The sequence below is a fragment of the Tricharina praecox genome (genome assembly GCF_024521635.1).
Source record: "Tricharina praecox strain CBS 144465 chromosome Unknown BZA05scaffold_4, whole genome shotgun sequence".
In the NCBI taxonomy this organism is placed as follows: domain Eukaryota; kingdom Fungi; phylum Ascomycota; class Pezizomycetes; order Pezizales; family Pyronemataceae; genus Tricharina; species Tricharina praecox.
In genome coordinates, this window is record NW_026250406.1 from 995,412 (window position 1) to 1,013,721 (window position 18,310).

At 52.9% G+C, this 18,310-nt stretch overlaps 4 protein-coding genes across 4 annotated transcripts; 3 read left to right on the forward strand and 1 right to left on the reverse strand.

Moving 5' to 3' along the window:
* Positions 1 to 31: 31 nt before the first annotated feature.
* Positions 32 to 3,050, forward strand: BZA05DRAFT_201761 (uncharacterized protein). The gene has a single exon (XM_051479506.1). It carries the CDS (start codon positions 87 to 89, stop codon positions 2,751 to 2,753), a length of 2,667 nt encoding a protein of 888 aa, XP_051342597.1. The 5' UTR covers positions 32 to 86; the 3' UTR covers positions 2,754 to 3,050.
* Positions 2,904 to 3,358, forward strand: BZA05DRAFT_332717 (uncharacterized protein; the record flags this gene model as incomplete). The annotated part of the gene is made up of 2 exons (XM_051480660.1): positions 2,904 to 3,045; positions 3,120 to 3,358. Coding segments are annotated over 2 exons (381 nt in total), but the record flags the coding sequence as incomplete, so codon positions are not given.
* Positions 3,359 to 4,770: 1,412 nt separating this feature from the next.
* BZA05DRAFT_388616 (uncharacterized protein) lies at positions 4,771 to 6,418 on the forward strand. Its single transcript, XM_051482693.1, has 2 exons — positions 4,771 to 5,110; positions 5,178 to 6,418. The coding sequence occupies exons 1-2, from the start codon at positions 4,910 to 4,912 to the stop codon at positions 6,090 to 6,092; spliced, it is 1,116 nt and encodes a 371-aa protein (XP_051342599.1). The 5' UTR covers positions 4,771 to 4,909; the 3' UTR covers positions 6,093 to 6,418.
* Positions 6,419 to 8,367: 1,949 nt separating this feature from the next.
* Positions 8,368 to 12,849, reverse strand: BZA05DRAFT_201854 (CNH domain-containing protein). Its single transcript, XM_051479507.1, has 5 exons — positions 10,092 to 12,849; positions 9,672 to 10,032; positions 9,187 to 9,620; positions 8,689 to 9,129; positions 8,368 to 8,636 (listed from the first exon to the last, which is right to left on the reverse strand). The coding sequence occupies exons 1-5, from the start codon at positions 12,477 to 12,479 to the stop codon at positions 8,559 to 8,561; spliced, it is 3,702 nt and encodes a 1,233-aa protein (XP_051342600.1). The 5' UTR covers positions 12,480 to 12,849; the 3' UTR covers positions 8,368 to 8,558.
* Positions 12,850 to 18,310: the final 5,461 nt, after the last annotated feature.

Here is an 18,310-nt window from a genome sequence, read left to right on the forward strand (position 1 = left end):
GCGCTCTCAAGGAAGATACGGCTACGTCTCTCTCTGAGAATGCGCCCTCTCCTCCCCCTTTTTTTCTCTTTCCCCTTCATTTACTGATGATAAGCGCTTTAGGGCTGAATCAACGAGGACGTCACCCATCTATTACACAGCACAGTCACATGAGGGGACAGGACTCGGTTGCCTCCACCTCTCCACAGATCTCGTCCCTCCGTCAGGCCGCACAGGCTGCCATTCTGGACATGAGCCTATGTGGTGTCAAATATGATGACCTGATCCGAGAAGGCTATGATCCGGTCGTACTCGGAAGGTTGTTTGCCTCTGCGGGTCTACCTGTTGTGATGAACAGCATTCCACCACCCTCAGCTCCACCCTCCAATGAACAAGGTTCTAGTGCTCCTCCAAAGGTCGCTGCTACAAAGCTAAACCGACCTTTGCCAACTGAAAAGGGCGTTCTGGACAAGGATGCCCAGGTGCTCCGGGAGAAGCTAGAAAAAGCACGGCTGGACCATGAGAAGAGGGAACGGCGGGAGAAAGAACAAAAGGAGGCGGAAGCACGTGCATCCGAGTTGGTTCGGCGGCGACAGGCCGCAACGGAGGAAGAGGAACGACGGAGACGTGAAGTGGAGGTCAAGGCCAAGCAGGACATCGCCAAGAAGAAGATTGCGACCATGATGTCTGCAGCAAAACCAGCTTCCCCTGGCGTGCCCACGACAATAAAGGCGGCTTCTCCCAGCGTACCCCCCACACCTATATCGAGCACCCCGGTGAACGCAGCTGTTGCTGCGGCGAAGCCTCAGCCGAATCCACCTGCAGCTTCTCCGTCTCCACCAATGGTGATACCGGGTTTGCTGCTGGCCCCTGCGAGTGGGACTGCATCGGAGGTTGCATCAAAGGCTGCATCGGAGGTAGCATCAAGGGCTGCATCGGAGGCTACATCAAAAGCTACATCAAAAGCTGCTACCCCCGAGTCTACTGACGTGGTAATGAGTGATGCCCCTCAGGTTGCGGTGTCAAATCCTCCGTCTATAGCCGCTGTGCCAACTGTTGGTGCCGGTTCCAATGGAGTGTCTCCGCCTCAACCACCACCAGCAGCCCGACGCAAGCGGCCCATGGCCTCAGACCTGTACTCGGAGCCTAACCCTGTTAGACGCAAGTTTGGAGCTCAACGTACAAGTTCAATGATAATTGAGGTGTCCGATGACGAAGATGATGCTGCTGACGCCACATACTTCACACCACATGAATCGAGGGAGGACCAAGGGTCTCCGCTCGGAACCCCGGGCATTGCTTCTAATGGATTGAATCACGGCGTGAGACGCATCGTATCGCTTCCTGTCACTGCTGCAACTTCTCAGGCCGATGAACTTCGAAAGCGGGAAGCTGATATTCAACGGATGAAGGCGAGAATCATGGCAGCCGAGCAAAAGAGCATGGCAGCTCAGCGGAGAAAGGAGCTTTCAAAGGCGGCCAGCAATTCAGGGCATCCGACACCAATTGGAACCCCAACGGTTGGGTCTGATTCTTCTGCTCCTCCGCCGCTGACAACACAACTTGCTGGGAAACACGATTCTGTAATGCCAACCGCGCCTCCCGCCGGACTAACCAATGACACTCCCATTGAGAATCAGCGCCCCGATGTTTCGAAGAAAACCGAGATGGATCTTGAGGCCCAGCAAATTCGTGCCCGAGCCATTGAGGAGCGTATGAGGAAACACAGGGAAGAGATTGCGGCGGCTGAGAAAAAGAAAAAGGAAGAGGTGGAGTCCGCTGCCGTGAATGCTGCTGCTGTTAAAGCTGCCGAGGCGAAGGCGGCGGAGACAAAGAAGAAGGAAGAGGAACGTGAAAAGAAGCGGCGCGAACTAGTTGCGCTTGAGAACAGGAGGCAAAACAAGCGGCTCGAGAGGGAGATGCTTGAAGAGCAGCTCAGGCGCCAAATTGCTGAGATGCGACGAGAAGAGGAAGATATGGAACAGCGACATGATTCTTTAGTTAGAGATCTTGAAGATGTCAACATTCCTCTGCAACCAGTCGCACCGAGCAATGATATGCAGAACGGTTCCGAACAAATGCGGACGGAAATTGAGGCGAAGGAAAAGAATGAAGGTCAGTCCCCTATCAGGACACCAGATATTAGATCGCGCAAGAAGATTGCTTATTTGATAATAGGCCCGTCCGGTTCTGAAGAACTTGTCGAGAGGCAACTACTCGTTGAAGATGTTTCTAACAGTAGCGGAAACCCCACCCCTGCTTCAGCGACCGCATCTGCTCTTGAAGGACATTCCCAGTTCATTGGTCGACCTGAAGAGATTGTTGCAGTGGCAAAGTCCCTCTCCCCGGTCAAGGTTGCACCGACAGCTGTGCTCAAGACTGTTGACAGCATGGATGTTGATGAGTCCCACGAACTGGCCACTCAAGACAAGCCAGCACCCGCAGAGGACGTAGAAATGGAGTCAAGCTGTGCAGATGGTACTTCTTTCGGAGAGACCTCTGGAAGCGATGATTCGAGTGATGACAGCTCCTCCGAAGAGGGAGATGAGGACAAGGATGAGGTTATGGTTGACAAGCCCGAGGAGACCCAGAGCAATGCTACTATTCAGACCGCAGTCTCTGTCTCCGATGCGCTACCCATCCAGACCGCCCAACCTATTGCTCCTTCATCCCCCATGGAGACTAATGCTCCTACTACAGAGCTTGCCTCAGAGCCCGCCCGCGCCAATGAGCCATTTGTCGTTACTGTTCCCGAAGTGGCACTCAAGGTTTGAGACTATCATCCGAATTCCTGTTGGCGGTGACATCGCATCGTGTGGCAGCTAACATATCGACAGATCAAAGCCATTCCGAATGCCTTTTTCCCATACCAGTCGCCTCTTCAGATCTTCAAATCTTTCCGTCATCACCGCAACTTCCATGACCTCAAGCCCGATGGTCTTCGCAGTTTGCAGTATTCCAACAATATCGACCCAGACAGGGCAATGTGCCAGTACGAAGTCTGCGGCGGTGTTTGCAACGACAGGGAGTGCGAATGGCAGCACTTCCGTGAAATTGGCATGAAAGGTGAGTCCTCCACATCCCTCACACTCGGCACGTGAATAGGACAAGCCGTTGGGGGCTGGCTGATTGTGGGGAAGACGAACAAATACTGGTTGAGTTGGCGGCAAACGAAGGTACTACTGAAGAGGAGAAGGAGCGGTTCAGTGCAGGACTTCGCGACACCATTCTGCAGCTTAAGCAGCAGGGCATCAAGGACTTCACCACGGTTGCCCAGGGAATCGCCACCTTCCGTAGGAAGTTCTTTGGCGATGAGACCAGGGTTATCAAGCTGAATCCTACAGCCCCGCTCCCAGCCTTCCCTCGCTCAACATTCTAACTCTAGGTTGCCCTTTTCCTTTTTCTTGCCAACGACCCTACTTGCTGGCTGGTGGTCTTTTCGTGACATGATACTGCTTGCGGCGTGCCAGGGGTATGCGGGGGTGTTTCGGAGTTTTGAATGTCCTTTTTCTTCATTTTCTTTGTAATAGGTAGTGCTTTTTGTAGTTTCCTTTGTGTTCATCCTCTTGGGCAAACTCGACAATCCATCCTACTCGAGCGTATGTGTAGTAACAACTACATCGCAGAAGACACCTTAGTGTGTAGAAAGAGGAGGGAACTTGGGAGGCCTTGAGGGGGGGAACTCGAATAGGGGGATACGACGGGATGTGGTAGTACCATACTTCATAGATTCTTGGTGGATTGGGATAGGCGGGATTGTAACATTACGAACACTATTGCCAATACTACCCTTTGCTTCCTCTGGGACTTTCTTCGTGCGAACAAACCTGATTAGTACAGACTGGTTGAAAACACCACACCTCATCCTCAACTTTCATCACCATCTCCCTTACTCAAGTCATCCCACCCTCTCCGCACCTCTTCCCCCTCCACGTTAATGACGAACTCACTTGCACACCCTGTGCAACCTCACTCCTCTCCGTGCCCAGGAGAGAGAGAAATTCAGTTTATTGTCGCATACAGCCCTTTGCAAACTAGGTACGGGTAGAGGCCTGAGATGGGGTGGGTAGAAAGAGGAACTGTCGCTCATGGGAGAGATCGTATCTTTAGACACATACCTACGGGCATCTGTAGACACTGGACAGTCCACCGGAAAGTATGCCGAGCGGGTTTAGCGGCGAGTGATATCACGTGCCCCATAATTGATAATTGGTCATCATGAATCAGCGGGACTATTAACGTTCCGTCGTGTTTGGCCGTCCAGAAAAACTGCCACAAAAACAAGCAATGTTCGGTACACACCTAGAGCCAAAGCTGCTTCTTTTCAGCTTGTGTATGCGGGGTATAAGGCTGAAGAATGCCCAGACGCTTAAGCTGTAGGTATGAACCTAATTAAGCGGTCGTTAGTGGCCGACTGCGGGCAGCAGTATGCTCATGTAGGTTATCACGGTTTTTCTTCTTCTGTTATGCAGAACTTTGAAGCAAAATCGAAACGATGCTGAAACAATCTACTCCGACATCCGAGCGGGTTTACACGGTTGTCACGTGTTCCGCAACGCGCGGTCGATCCGTAGATTGGGGGCTCTCGCTCAAGTGACGCTGTCGGATCCGGCAAGACCTGATCCGTAGTGTGTACTCTACCGTACTCGTAGTGGATCAGCACGGAATAATCTATCCATTTCTATGTTTGTGATGTGATGTGAGGGCCTGTGGTGGCTTGGCGGGGGTTGCGTCAGCTCGCTCGATTAGTGTGAAGCACAGCCCACCTTCGGTCCGTATTAAGCTCCCTCCCGCCACTTCTCCTTCTCTTTCCTCGCAACCACTTCTTCTTATCCAGCTACTTCTTTTTCTTTCGACTTCAACCTACTACTTCACTACTACTACTTCTACTATTACATTCATATATCGGAAAACAAGCAAAAACAAGGTCATGCGTTTCTCCCCGTTATTGCTCTTCGCCCAGGCGGCGGCTTTGAGCAGTGCCTTCCTTGTACCTCCGGAGATAAGCGATGCGGACCTCAAAGACCTCAACCTACTGAACCCCGCGGGGGTTGGCTCGGAGCTTCCGCGGATCGTTCGCGTTTCCTGTGATGGATGCAAGTACAAGGAGGAGGATGTCAAGTCAGATCTTGTAAGTTGATACTATCCTACAGTTGATTACGCCAGGAAGGGTTGTGCTGATTGTCTGTGCGCTACAGGTCTTTGACTTCACCCTTCCCGACCATGAGCACCACGCTATGAAACTCAACGGCATCCCGATCTTCCCCATAGAGAGCATCGACCCGGCGCTGCCTCTCACAGCAGTGCAGATACCGCAGGAGGTGGATACCATCGTGTACGTGGTTGATCGCGAAGAGTTCCCGGTTGTGAAACTCGACAACTCGCGCCTGATCACCACGGACGAGATCACGGAGGACGGGAGCAAGATCTACACGCTTGAGCTCAACGTTCTGGCTGTCGCCGGTGCTCCGGTTATCATGCAGGGCATCGAGATGAAGGTCAACATGTCGCCCGACGGAGCGCTTAGCTTTGGATCAATCCGTGCCATCCCTAAGGGAGAGGGCTGCGGACGGAACTTCAAGTGTCTGGCGAACAAAATGATGTCGAAGCTGCGCAACATGAAGACTCCCTTCACCAAGACCAAGGGCGGCAAGGTCAGCAACTTCGGCTGCGGCGGTAATCCTATTGAGGGTCTCGACATGCCTCACCCACCTCCCCACGGCCGTCCCCACGATAAGCCCCACCACGGTGGACACCGTCGCCCTCACGGTCATCACGGCCACCACCGCCGTCCCCATCACCGCAGCATCATCAACCGCATCCTGACCCAGGTCCTTCTTCCGATCCTAGTTGGCATCGTTGTGGGTCTGACCGTCTCTCTCGTCGGTCTGCTCGTCGGACACGTCTTGGTGAGCATGTACCGCAAGGTCAAGGGCGCCAAGGGTGAACGCCGCAGCCGTGGCTTCTTCTGTCGCTACCGCTCTGAGCGCGAGCATCTGGTTGAGTCGGAGGCCGATGGCGAGGTCGAGAAGGGACTGCTGAAAGAGGAGGAGGCCATCGAGTGCCCACCCGCGTATATTGAGGAGGGTATCGAGGTCGCCGAGAAGGAATAGTTTAAAAACTCTCGTAGCATAGTCATTTTTCTTTTGGTTTCGCATTCCAATTCGTTCCGCCAAGTTTTGTTGGTGCATTTTGGGGGGGTGCGGTTGGCTGAGGTTCTTTTGTTCTTTGTGCGGCAGAGTCGGAGAGGAGATGTTATTCTGTTGTCTGGTTCGCCTGTTGCCAATGACCTCTGGTAGCCTCAGTGGTTACGTCAGGGTTGGGTTCAAATTCATTATGGATTTTTGCTTTTATCTGAGTAAAATCGTGATATATCCATGACGCTATGCTACTTGTGGATATCCCACCTCCCCGCAATGAATGAACTGCTGTACTCGGACTTTCATGGTGCTGTGATTTCTCGAGAGGCCGTCACTGATCCGCTGAAAGCGCAAGCGGTGCGCACTCGCCATATGTAGAATACAAGGGCAGACGATGGAGACATCGTGGATGTACATATCCCCCGCAAGAAGGAGAACATCACGTACCGCTCATTAGGCAGTGAGCAGCCAGCGCCTCGACAGCAGGTGGTAACTGGTAGTATCTCGTTCACATCAGTTTGTTCAGTACTGCGAGGGTATGTGTAGCTGCCAGAGTGATGGGATCACCTTCGACCTGAGCCAACCTGGAATATCTATACTCCTCATAGGCAGCTTACTCGAGAGTCGAGAGTCGAGCCCCGCTGTCATTCCCGCTGTGTGTCCATGTGGATGGCGTGACGACGGTGCGTGCTGAATAAATTCCAAGTGACTACATCTTAGGTAGAGGGAAAATGGCGGAGTGATATCCCATGTACTAGTAACTATGACTATAAAGTTCCAAGTTCCGCTCGTCGCCTCCCATCACATCACCAGCCCATCCCCAACGAATCATCGACCCACAATAGCCCAGAAGTCCGATCCCAGGGCCAACAGCCTAGATATACAACTCGCAGTGGTGATAGGTATTGTCATTGACATGCTTCCTGCTCCCTGCTTCCTGTGCACACCAGCCTATAATTTGGAAAACAGACACCGTGTGAGCGTTCCGACCGAGGCCAAGGGCCATTCACACTCACGGGCTATTCAGACTCAAGGACCATTCAGACTCAACGGCTATTCAGACTCACGGGCTATTCAGACTCACGGGTTATTCAGACTGACAGGACATTCAGACTCACGGGCTATTCAGACTCAAGCGCTATTCACACTCAACGGCCAAGGGCTGTTCGGACTCACGGGCTATTCAGACTCAACGGCCATTCAGACTCAAGAGAGATTTAGACTTAACTAACTACTACCTAGACTTCCAGAATGGAACATTGAGGGGGTTTCTTGTCTCGACTCTCATGGGGGGGTGTGTGTCATTATTGATGGCTGTAGAAGCTGTAGAGGCGATAGATCTGTTCCTAGAGACCTACATACCTGCTCCTGCTTGGGATATGATTGCACCAGCGGTCACAAACCTCCAACAACCTACATAAGGACAGCCTCTGTAAGCCTGGAGTCCAAGCCGGTTCCAAGCCGGTTCCGCGATGGGATAACGATGTTACGATAACTATGACCTAACGCTGGACAAGTACCTACATCTTAGGTAGGAAAGAGTTATAAATGCGTCCTTCTATCGCACGCACTTAACATAAGTGTCCAGTAGAGTATCAACAACCGGGCAAATTATCGCTACATGTATGATATACCAGGTACCTATCAGATGTACCTCAGATGTGTCAAGCGGTACAGTTAATCACACACACCACACATCACCACACATCACCACTCCCGCCGCCCTCTCCTGCTCCCGCCCTCTCCTGCTTCCCCCCATCTCTAGTCCTCATTCTCATCCACAATCAACATCAATAGCAGCCAGTCAAAATCCGCAGAAGCAGGTGTTGGTATTATATCCTCTCTCCTCTCTCTCCTATCTCGCCTCTCCATTCTCAATTCTCCATTCCCTCCCCTCCATCCCCCTCTCCTTCGTCCCTTCTTCTTCTTCCTCTTCCTCTTCCTCTCCCTCTCCCTCTCCCTCTCCCTCTCCCTCCCACTCTCCCTCATCCCCTTCCTCATCCTCATCCCCCAACAAAAAAAAAGCAAAAACTAAAGATGGGGTACTTAGTAACTTGAAGTAAAAAAAGCCAAAGGGTAAAGCGTGAAGGGTAAAGGGTAAAGTAAAGTAAAAGGGAATTGGGGAATTTAGCAAGCAAGAAGGGGCATCAAAACGTCAGAAAAGAAAGCAAGAAAGAGAAAAGAAAAAGAAAAACAAAACGCCAGACAACAGCAACAACACGATCCGCTAAAAACCACTCTCTCTCACCCCCCGACCATCCGTACACACATACAGAGGCAGATAGCTAGCTAACTAACGTACACGGAAACAAACAGAACAGTCTACAGACCCTCTCCATTGCACTGCATAAGTAACAGATGGCCCCGACATGACGATGATAAGAGGGAAAGAAAAAGAGAGGAAATAAATACATCCTATCCGTTCTTGTCCTATCCGACTTATCCAATCTTGTGCCAGAAATCAAGGGAGGCGACGACATCATCACCAGTGGACTCGTCTTCGTAGGCATAGAGGATCTATTTCCAGTCAGCATCGACGGCATCGAACGGCGGGCATAGCGGAACTTACCTCTCGTGTAGACTCGTGCAGCATGCGGATGTTCTTCCCAGTGATGATGGTGATCAGATTACCGGTGTCGACATGTCTGATCTCGATGAAGCTGGGCTCGAAGGCAAGTATGTACGGTGGCGAGAGAGCGAACGCCATCGGCTGTCCCTCCCATGCAATTTGCCAGTCCGGTCGCGCTCTCCACCCGTTGCGGTTGACAAAGAACGAGAAGTCCGAGTAGTTCAGAAGGAACTCGCCATTCAATCTATAAATGGCGATCGGCTTCATCGGCTTCACATTGTCACGGCGCTGGATAAAGTCCAGAGATGTGTCGGCGGGATCGAGGAGTGACTGCGTTTCCAACGTCTCCAAGCTCACCACCTCGAATCCCTTGGCGCAGCCTACGCAAAGCTTCGACTTCAGGAAATGAATGGAGGTGGATTCAGTGGGAATGTAGAATTCCTGGGTAACCGTTAGCGAAAAGGACTCCTCAAATCATCCTTCTCCGGAGGCACAAACCTTGAACGGCTTAAGAGCCTCCTGTCCACCCTGCGGAAGCAGCTTCCTGTACGCCGGCTGCTTCTTACTCCTGGAAAGTGTGTCCTGGGGTTCCAAAACCTTGACGGTGGAGGATAGCGTGGAGGTCTTGACGCTGCAGACCAAAACCCGACCCAGACAGACACCGGCCTTGAAGAACGAAGTGTGACCCATAATCTTCTTTGGTCTTTTATTCGCCAGTGTTGTTTCCTCAGGATCCAATCCAGCAAGAGGAACTTGCATTAGATTCTTTTCGGTGAGCAATAAGAGCATTTGGTACTCCTCGAGGACATCGACTTGATCCACCTTGGTGATCTCGATGACCTTCTTGGGCTGTGCCAGCTGGGTATCCTTCGGTTTCCTGTCCGAGACGTATATTCCGGTATCGGTACCGTACACCAGCTTTCGGCCACCATCTATTTCGGTGAGCGCTGCACATCATCACTGGAAGAGATCTCAATGCGTACCGATAGGAACCAAACAATTGACCTTGTTGCCTTGAGAGAAGAAGTCTTCGCAGAGCACGGTGTGGTTGAATATGGTGCTTCGCTCCCGAAGGACGTTCTGTTGCGTTTCGATGTGCTCTATCCACTTCTTTCGACTGACGATCGAGTTCGCAAACAGCGGCACTGTGTATCCTCTCTTACCTAGATGCTGGAAGGTGATCGGATAACCCTTTTCCTTGTTGTTGAAGTCGGTGGGATTATTGCCTTTGAGCGGATTGAGTTTCGAGCCTTGGGCCAAACTAGAAGACGGCCTTTTGGCAATTCCCGCTTTGGGCGCGAACTCCTCCATCTGGGTGATCACTAAGAGTTCCAAGGGTATGGGCTGAGGACACCATAGTAGTCGTTAGTAACCGAGATGCCACGCTTAGGAACTTGTCATACCTTTCTATAAACTTTGTACTGCTCTCGCTTATTCATGATCTTTATCCGTACCAGCAGCAGGGCGTGGTCGAAAAGGAAACATTGAATATCACCTCCACCATCACCCCTCTTCAAACTTCCCTTGAAGATCAATTGACGCCCTTCTTCCGTGAGCTTCAGGTCGACCGATTCCCCGGGCCTGAATATGAGTTGCTGGTTCAACTGCATCAAGTTGAAGTGGTTCTCCGACTTTCCGGACTCGATGTTGACCTTCGTCAAAAACTTCCGAACCAGCTCAACAGCTATAGGAAGATCCTTTTTGTCGGGGTTCTCGTCCGCAGTAGCCTTGAAGACAGCCTCCAAAAGTAGTGGGTAACGAGCCAGACGGGTTGTCGGTTTGGTCAGATATCCGTTTAACTCCAGCTTCCGGGATTCCTTCATCCTCTCCGTCTCCTCCACGAACTTTGCGAATGCCGGGTTGGCCGACTTTTCCTTCTCGAACTCATGCTTTCCGTATAGCTGATTCGATCCGTACTTGATGAAGGGATCAAACTGCGGCACAAATTCGCGGAAGATATCTCCGATGTTGTGTACAACCGGAGATTGCTGCTGTCGCCGAGTGAGGGCCTCCGCCAGCCTCGAATTCACACTGTGGACCTCCAAAACGTTTCCAAAGACCGTCCGAATGAACTTCTCTCGTCTGTGCTCCGGGATAGGCGACGGGTTCTGCGGGTTGGTAGATCGCAACGGCTTCATCCAAAAATCCCGGAGATACTCCAGATCCTTCACAAAATCACGCTCCGTATAGATGGCCTCCATTATCACCTCCTGCCGCTTCTTCTCCTTGTCTGGGATACTGTCCGCGATCTCCTTGGGCACCGAGTGAATCCACAGCTTCTGTTCCTTGTCGTCGTCACCGTGTAAACTGGATCTGGAGTCCTGTCGCTTCAGTCCGGGTTGTGGTTTCAGGTTCAATCGAGCCTGTTGTTCCAGACGGCGAGGACAGGCAATTGAATAGCACAGTTGATTCGGTGTGCAGGTAGGTGAATAACACTCGGTCAACAGAGTGAACACACCATTGACGACCTCGTGGGTGTCGTCAACCAGTCCGTCCCTGAACTGGTATACCTCTCCCGTCGAGTCCCTCAATCTGTGCTCGTAGGTCACGTCGTGGAAGAACTTCTGTGCGTCCAGAGCTCGCCCGAGAAGCAGTGCCAAGTTCCGATCACTGGTCTTGATGATGTATGAGATCATATCGACTCCCTCCGCACCGGTAAACGCAGACTTGTAGGTGAGCTCGTTCTTCAAGCGGTCTCCAATGAGTACTTTATCCCTAAAAACATCAGCTACCCGCGACAACAGCGCTGGGTAGACCAATGGAGCCTTTCTGCCCGGAGGCGGGGCAGCAGCACCCCCGGCCGCCATGCTGGCTGTGCTTGGGGATTTCGGCAGTGAATTGCGGTGATCGGAGTTGATGGATGCCGCAGAAGGAGCAACAGCAGTCATCGAGGATGATGTACTAGCGTAACTCGGCGTCCGTTGCTTCGAGACAAAACTGAAGCTCCCCGTACTCCCTCCGGGCAAGCTGTTGAGTCGTTGCGTCTGTTGGGAAGGGAGATATTCGCTTCCTCCAGACTCTTTCCGCCGATGGGGGATGACCCTTCCACTCATGGTCTGTGCATGATCACGTTCGTGCGCATAGGTAGTCAGTGACATCGCTCGTTCATCGTGGCGTTCCGGAACAACTCGGCCCTGGGCAGTGGTTCGCGGCATGTGATGGCCCTGCGGAGGTTGTACACCCTGGCGGAACTGTGGAGGGGCGGCGGCATACTGGCTCGGAGGTGCCGTGGTCGATGCTGCCATGGACCTCGAGCGATAAGGGTCGTTGTTGAGGGCCGGTGGTGCGGGATAGTGGCGATTCGGGAGCGGTCTCTGCGCATCCGCGTTCGTGGGAAGGCCCGCTGGCTGCATCCTGACCGGCTGAGCATACGGACGTCTCTCGGGATGCGTCGGTGATGGCAGATACTGCGGTTGGGTCTGGACTCTAGACGGCTGCGGGTTCTGTGGCGGGTACCCATTCGATGGGCCGGTGGTCGGATATCCACCCTGTCTCGGAGGATAGTGCTGCTGTTGCTGCTGCTGCTGTGGCTGCTGCTGTTGTTGTTGCCGTTGTTGCTGTTGGGGGTTAAAACCCGCTTGTAGTCCCGGAGGAATATATGTACCCCCGTGGCCGGAGGTCGAAGACATTGTTTGAGATCGATCGGTTTGAGGAGCATAGTTGGACTGCGAAGTCATCGTGTGCGAGCGGCCTGAGGGAGCGTTGCCAAAGATATTGGAGAACGCAGCATCTCGCTGAGACGCAGGGGTGGTACGGGAATTATGGTACGTCTGATCATGACGGTCCGCCATGGGGAGGAAGATCTGCGAGTGAGTTGTGTGAGCGGTTAGTTGATGGGGGGTGCGGTGGGGGAAGTAGGAGATGATAACGGCGGCGGCGGCAGCGGGAGGAGAGGCGAGCAACGGGCAGGGACTGTTTGGCAGTGACAGATGCAGTAGTCACGGCCACAGCCGTGAAAGGGAGAGGAGCGGAGTAGTAGGGAGGTTGCTGGGAGCCAATAGTGTTGTCTGGAGTGATGAACGAGCACCCTCGGGGAGCGGGTACTGTGAGACGGTATGGCACGCAGGCACGTAAGGGTAGGTATGTAGGATTGGGCAAGGTATGGGTAAGTGGTTTTTTGAGGGGGGTGGCTTAGAATGGGGGATGGGGGATGGGGATGGGGGATGGGGGATGGGGATGGGGGGATGGGGGGATCAGGGACTCGGATACGGGGGCGGGAAGCGACTGCTCGGGGGGGATAGCAAGCCAGCAAGCCGCAAGCCAGCAAGCGCGGTAATAGAATGGGGATGGACAGTACCTTCTATCCGTTTGACATGTAAGAGGGGCTGATGGAAATGGGATAGGCGGGCGGTGAATTGGAGATATCGAACGGAGGGTAAGTTGGGTTGAGCGGGCGGCGCGACTTGGATAGTTTCGGCGGGATGTGGCTGTCGGCGCAGTAGATATCTAGGTTGCGGGTACCTATGCTAGCTAAAGGTTGGTGGTTGGTGGTTGGTAGAGTTTGAGTGGCGTGGGCGGGGAGCGGATACAGGCGCGCGACGGATAGGAAAGTATGTAGCCAGCGAACACGCTGCGTAACTTTTACTTTCGAGTGGGTGGAACCTTAGGGAGATATATCGATATCGATATCGGTATCGGTACTGTATTCCTCCTAGGTACTGGGGAGTGATTGTGAGGGAGAGTTGACGATGAATGATTCGTATTCCTCCCAGTTGACGATGAATGAATCCCTTAGAATGAATTCCGGAGCACCCGTGCTTTTTTTCTATCTCAGAACGATGCTTGGCACTGGAGACAGACAAACAGATGCGGTGCAGCAGCGAAAGGGACGGAGAAGGAACTCGTTCGTCGTATCTAGAGCATGTAGCTCCTTCGAGACTTTCCGTTGCGATTCGCAGTGGTTCCTTGCATGCATGCAAACACCTTTCAACTCTCAGCCCTTCCCCATCCGAGTCGGGTGTCCCTTTTTTTTTATCTCTTCGCGTGTGTGGAAGTGGCCGGAGTTCGCATGGTCACGTGCGGGGAAAGCAGTTGCCAAGTCAACGCAACGTGGTTGGTGGTTGGATTCGGTTGAGTAAACAGCGTGTTTAAATGGCCATTGCAAGGCTAGGCTTGGCTCAGCTCCTTCCCCCATGATATCGATGTCGAGAACTCGCGAGGGATACGCGTCCAGCACCCCCCTTTGGGAGCTTTTCAGCTCCCCGGAGTCACCGGATCCTTGGATCATGCAGGGCATCCCGGCGGTGTGTTTGAGAGGCATGCAAGAAGGGGAAACTTGTCGAGCCGGAACGTTCGATTCACCGGGGTGCAACCGTGCAAGCGTTGCGCCTGGCAAAATGCCGTACATACCGGTACTTTATGTGACGATGGCGTCTTGAGCTCGGGGATCGAGCCTCATTGTGGCGTTGCGGGGAGGCGGCCAACTACTAACGGCGGGTACATGTAGCAATTGCTGCACTGAACACGCACGGTACATACCGTACTATCGACAGACGCAGTGAAAGCCTGGGTCCGTTCGGGGACCGCAGCAGAACATACGACGATTTCGGCCAGCGCGCGTCCGGATACGTACACGCAACACCGATGCAATAACTATATCCTCCTCCTCCGACTGCAAGTACATAGGAGCTCTCGGCTCCCTATATGACACACGAGACGGTTCACGTTTGAGCATTGTCCGCTCCCCGCCGCTGCCCCCGCCGTCGCCGCCCTCAAGCTTTCCTAGTGCCCACGGGCGAATCCCCAGGCTAACCCTCGACAATTTCCACATTGGAAAAAAGCAACGTTAGTTAGCCTCGCGAGCAAGAGCGCTGGGATGCCTGGATGCTTGGGTATCTCGGTGTATCTGTCTCCTTACTACCCACTCATGCACGCGGATTTCCAATACCCCGCGAGTGAGATTTTGTGGCTAACTGGCATCTACCTGGTGCCGTGGATCGGACCGAGGGATGGGATCATCTAGTCCCGGATTCCGAAGTTCCAGGAGTCCGGCAGAATACTGGTAATGCGGGGCTCCCGCATGCACCTTAAATTGGCTAGCTATACCCAATCGAACTGGAGGCTGCTGTGCCGGTCTCCCGTACCAGTACATACACCTTTGATGGAGTAAGGATCACCAGACCGCTGGCATACTGAGATCCAAACTAGTAACTGTGGTGGTTAGAACATGTTGGAATATGTAGGCAGAAGGAGCAGAGATAATCAATTCGATACAGCAACATCAGCAGCAGCGAGGTCTCTCTTTATATACACACAAACTTCAGACTTCAGACTTCTGGGTCCGTCTAGTTCCGAAGGTTACTCCTAAGGTACCGCCGAAGGTTACTCGCCTCTAGTACTGCCGAAAGTTACATACTCGCCCTAGATACCGCCGAAAGTTATTCGCCTTAGGTACCGCCGAAAGTTACATACTCGCCCCAGATACCGCCGAAGTTACTCGCCCCAGGTGCCGCAAAGGTTACCCGCCCTGTGCAGCACTTGGGCGAACTTTATCCGCGCCTCCGCGCCAACATCTCCGGCGTGACGCGTCGAAACTTTGACAGAACGTTTTCATAGCGTGCTTCATACCTCATATTCCCGTCTATGATACTTCTCTTTCCAAAACAGATGTTCACTTCCTGCATTTCAGGCGGATATGTATGATACGGTATATGTGGTCCGTCGAGGTGATCTGATCACTTGCTAGCTACACTTACGTAGGTAGCCCCATATCTTCTCACTCGTTCCAGAGTCAAGACTCCGGACTCCAGAATTCGATCTCGCCGTGTGATTGTGTGATTTCTGTAGCCCGTTCGATACCGCTTCTTACATACATACAGACGAGCATTTACCGGCCGTCCAAGAGCCGGTTGGGCCCGGCTCCGGATTTCGCTGTTCCCCTGGTACTTATACCTGGTAGGGTTTCTCGGTTTGCCGGACGGGCACGTTTGGCTGCAGCGGCAGGCTTTTCCTATGTACGCAGAATAGACAGTGTGGAATACATGGTAGGTATATAGTACAGGCGATACGGAAGTGTGCACATCCTCGAATACTCAGAACATGTTTGTTCCATCCCTCCTCTCAAGCTTAGAATTTGGTACAGCCTTACAGGTCCGGAACTGCTAACGCTTGAATGAAGGCAGTGACGTTGGGTATTAGGTATTGGTTAAGTCCTTTCATCTAGGAAGTAGGTATATAGCTGAATGGGACGGTAAGGTGAGAGTCTGAGCTGCTATTCGTTTTGTTTGTTTAATCATCATACATTATAACATTCGGCGTTGATACCCACCTAGATCATGACTGTGTACCTACATCTGCGTCTTCCTCACTACCTTCCGACCCGGTGTCACAGTGTGGGTTTCCCACTGCCCTCCGCCTGGCGCCCACTCGACCGCCCCAATCATCTGTCGCCTCTTATCCTGCCGCCCTCTTCTTCTTCTTCTTCTTCTTCTCTTCCTCCTCGGCTCCAGTTCTCGCCCGCCTCACAGCCCATGACTCACTCTACTGTATGGCGGCCTTCCTGCTCGGCTACCTATTCGCAATTTCGCAATTTCGCAATTCCGCAGTCGAGCTCATAAAGTCGAGTGACATCATATGAATGCTGCAGATTCCAAGGAGAGTGATAATCTTCGTATGTAAGGAGTCCTGTAACTATCGCTAAACCGTCCGCAACCCCGCAACCCCGCACCATGGATCCATGCAGGTTCTTACCAGCCCCACCTGCGTGCCGCGGATCTTCGCCTACAATGTACATGTCGCTTTCCGTTCTATCGGCAAGGTAGCTAGCAGTGCACCAGTGGTTGCCGCTGTTATGTGTTGACATAAACCCTGCCCCGCCGTGATTACGTTGTGGTTGTGTTCGATAGGAACTCGGGGAGTCGGGGTACGAAGTGAAGTGTTTGCACCACGGTACCTCTATGTACCGCATGAGCCATGGCTCCACCCGACTGGACGCGACGACAGCCGCTGCCGCCGCCCGTATGTATGTATGTAGAATATGTCACTGAAGATCTTGACGAAACTCGTCATATGCAACCTTGAACTGATCTGCAAGGGTCAAGATCGGATCAGCAGATATACGCCGACTGCGGCAGTCCAGGCGAATATGTAGAGTACTTATTCTCATCCGACTTGGGGGTTGCAACTTGCGCTCAGTTGCCAGTGAGGAATTGTCTGGCTCTATGTACTAGGTAGTAACTAAGGACCGCCGTTCATGACCTCGTGGAGGCTCTGTGCAAACAGTGGTAGGTACCTATTCGACCTCGTACAAGCGTGTACTTACCTTGGTGCCGTTCTCGTATCGTTCTGGGGACTTTTCTGTTTAAAGCTGGCCGCTTAAGTGCGCAAGTCACCGGCGGGGGGAATACATATCGGCTGGGTTTTCGGGAGTTCCGTCGAGGTCTCGAATCTCGATGCGAAGACTTGAAGGCACCAGCCTTACGTACATACCAGCTGTCTCCCGACTCCCGAGGCCTACCAGGCATGGTCGGTCGGGCGGACTGTGAAGACAGGGCCGATCAGCTTTCAAGGGCACCCGCCGTTACATTGGCCTTAGGCGCCCTCAAGAGTCTCGCTGTGGAGAATCGCCGAAGACCGGATCCAGCTACTCCAAGTAATTAACCATGCCAGAGCACCGCCTCAGCCTTCCCCCGCCGACGCAAGGCTATGATGCCGTTTAGAAAAGTTATGTATGATACAAAACAGGGCTTACCCGCGTGTACCGTGTGTATCATACCTAGTTGAGCTGGCCGTCGTTTCTCAGAATCCGAATTCCCCAAGTCGGTTGGCCCCGCAAAGTCTCCAGGGCTCCTCACCTTTCGGACTCACGGCGACTCACGGCGAATATGCCTTGTTGGGCTGGGGCTCCACAATACCGGCCGCGTGCAAATGCCTTTTCGTGAATCGTGACGGCCTTGCCCCGCCCTTGTACTGATCGACGACGTCATTCGGCATATCTCCAGGCATGGATCTCGATATAAACACTTTCAGCGCGAGTTGCAGTGGGTAGAGTCGAGTATGTAGAGTACGTAGAGTACATAGAATAGCCGTCGGATGTCTCCTGCCAGCCAGCCAGCCATCCCATGCAACCCCGCGATGAGCACGGGGGGGAAGAGCCGAGCTAAAGATACTCGAAGAGAAAGAGAGAAAAAAGAAAAAGAGGAAGAGAAGAGCAGAGACGCCGTGGGAAAAGCAAGTTGTGCATGATGTAGCAAGCGGGTCTTCGACTTCTCCTCTATGCGCGGCGGCGGCAGCAGCCCAAAGAAATCAGCCACATAGAAATGTCGGCGGCGTCCTAAACGGTGAAGTGAAGTGAAGCAAAGCGCAGCGTTGTCATCTGCCATTCCTTGTTTTTCTTCTGGCTGGCAGGCGCCTCGTATCTAAGACCTCGATCCCGCCTTTCCGCTGACCGCGCCGTGTGATTATCCTTCGCCCCACGAGACGAGACGAGACCCTTAACAAAAGAAAATAGCTACTCGAGAGGTGCCTTGTGAGCTAAAGCGCACACCTACCTACCCACCCACCACCACCGCCACCACCACCACCAGCAACAACACCAACACCTATTTAGGTACGACACGGCAATTCATCCCGACGAACTGAACTGAACTGTGGAGGGAAGGCTTTGGTAATCCCCATCTTACTT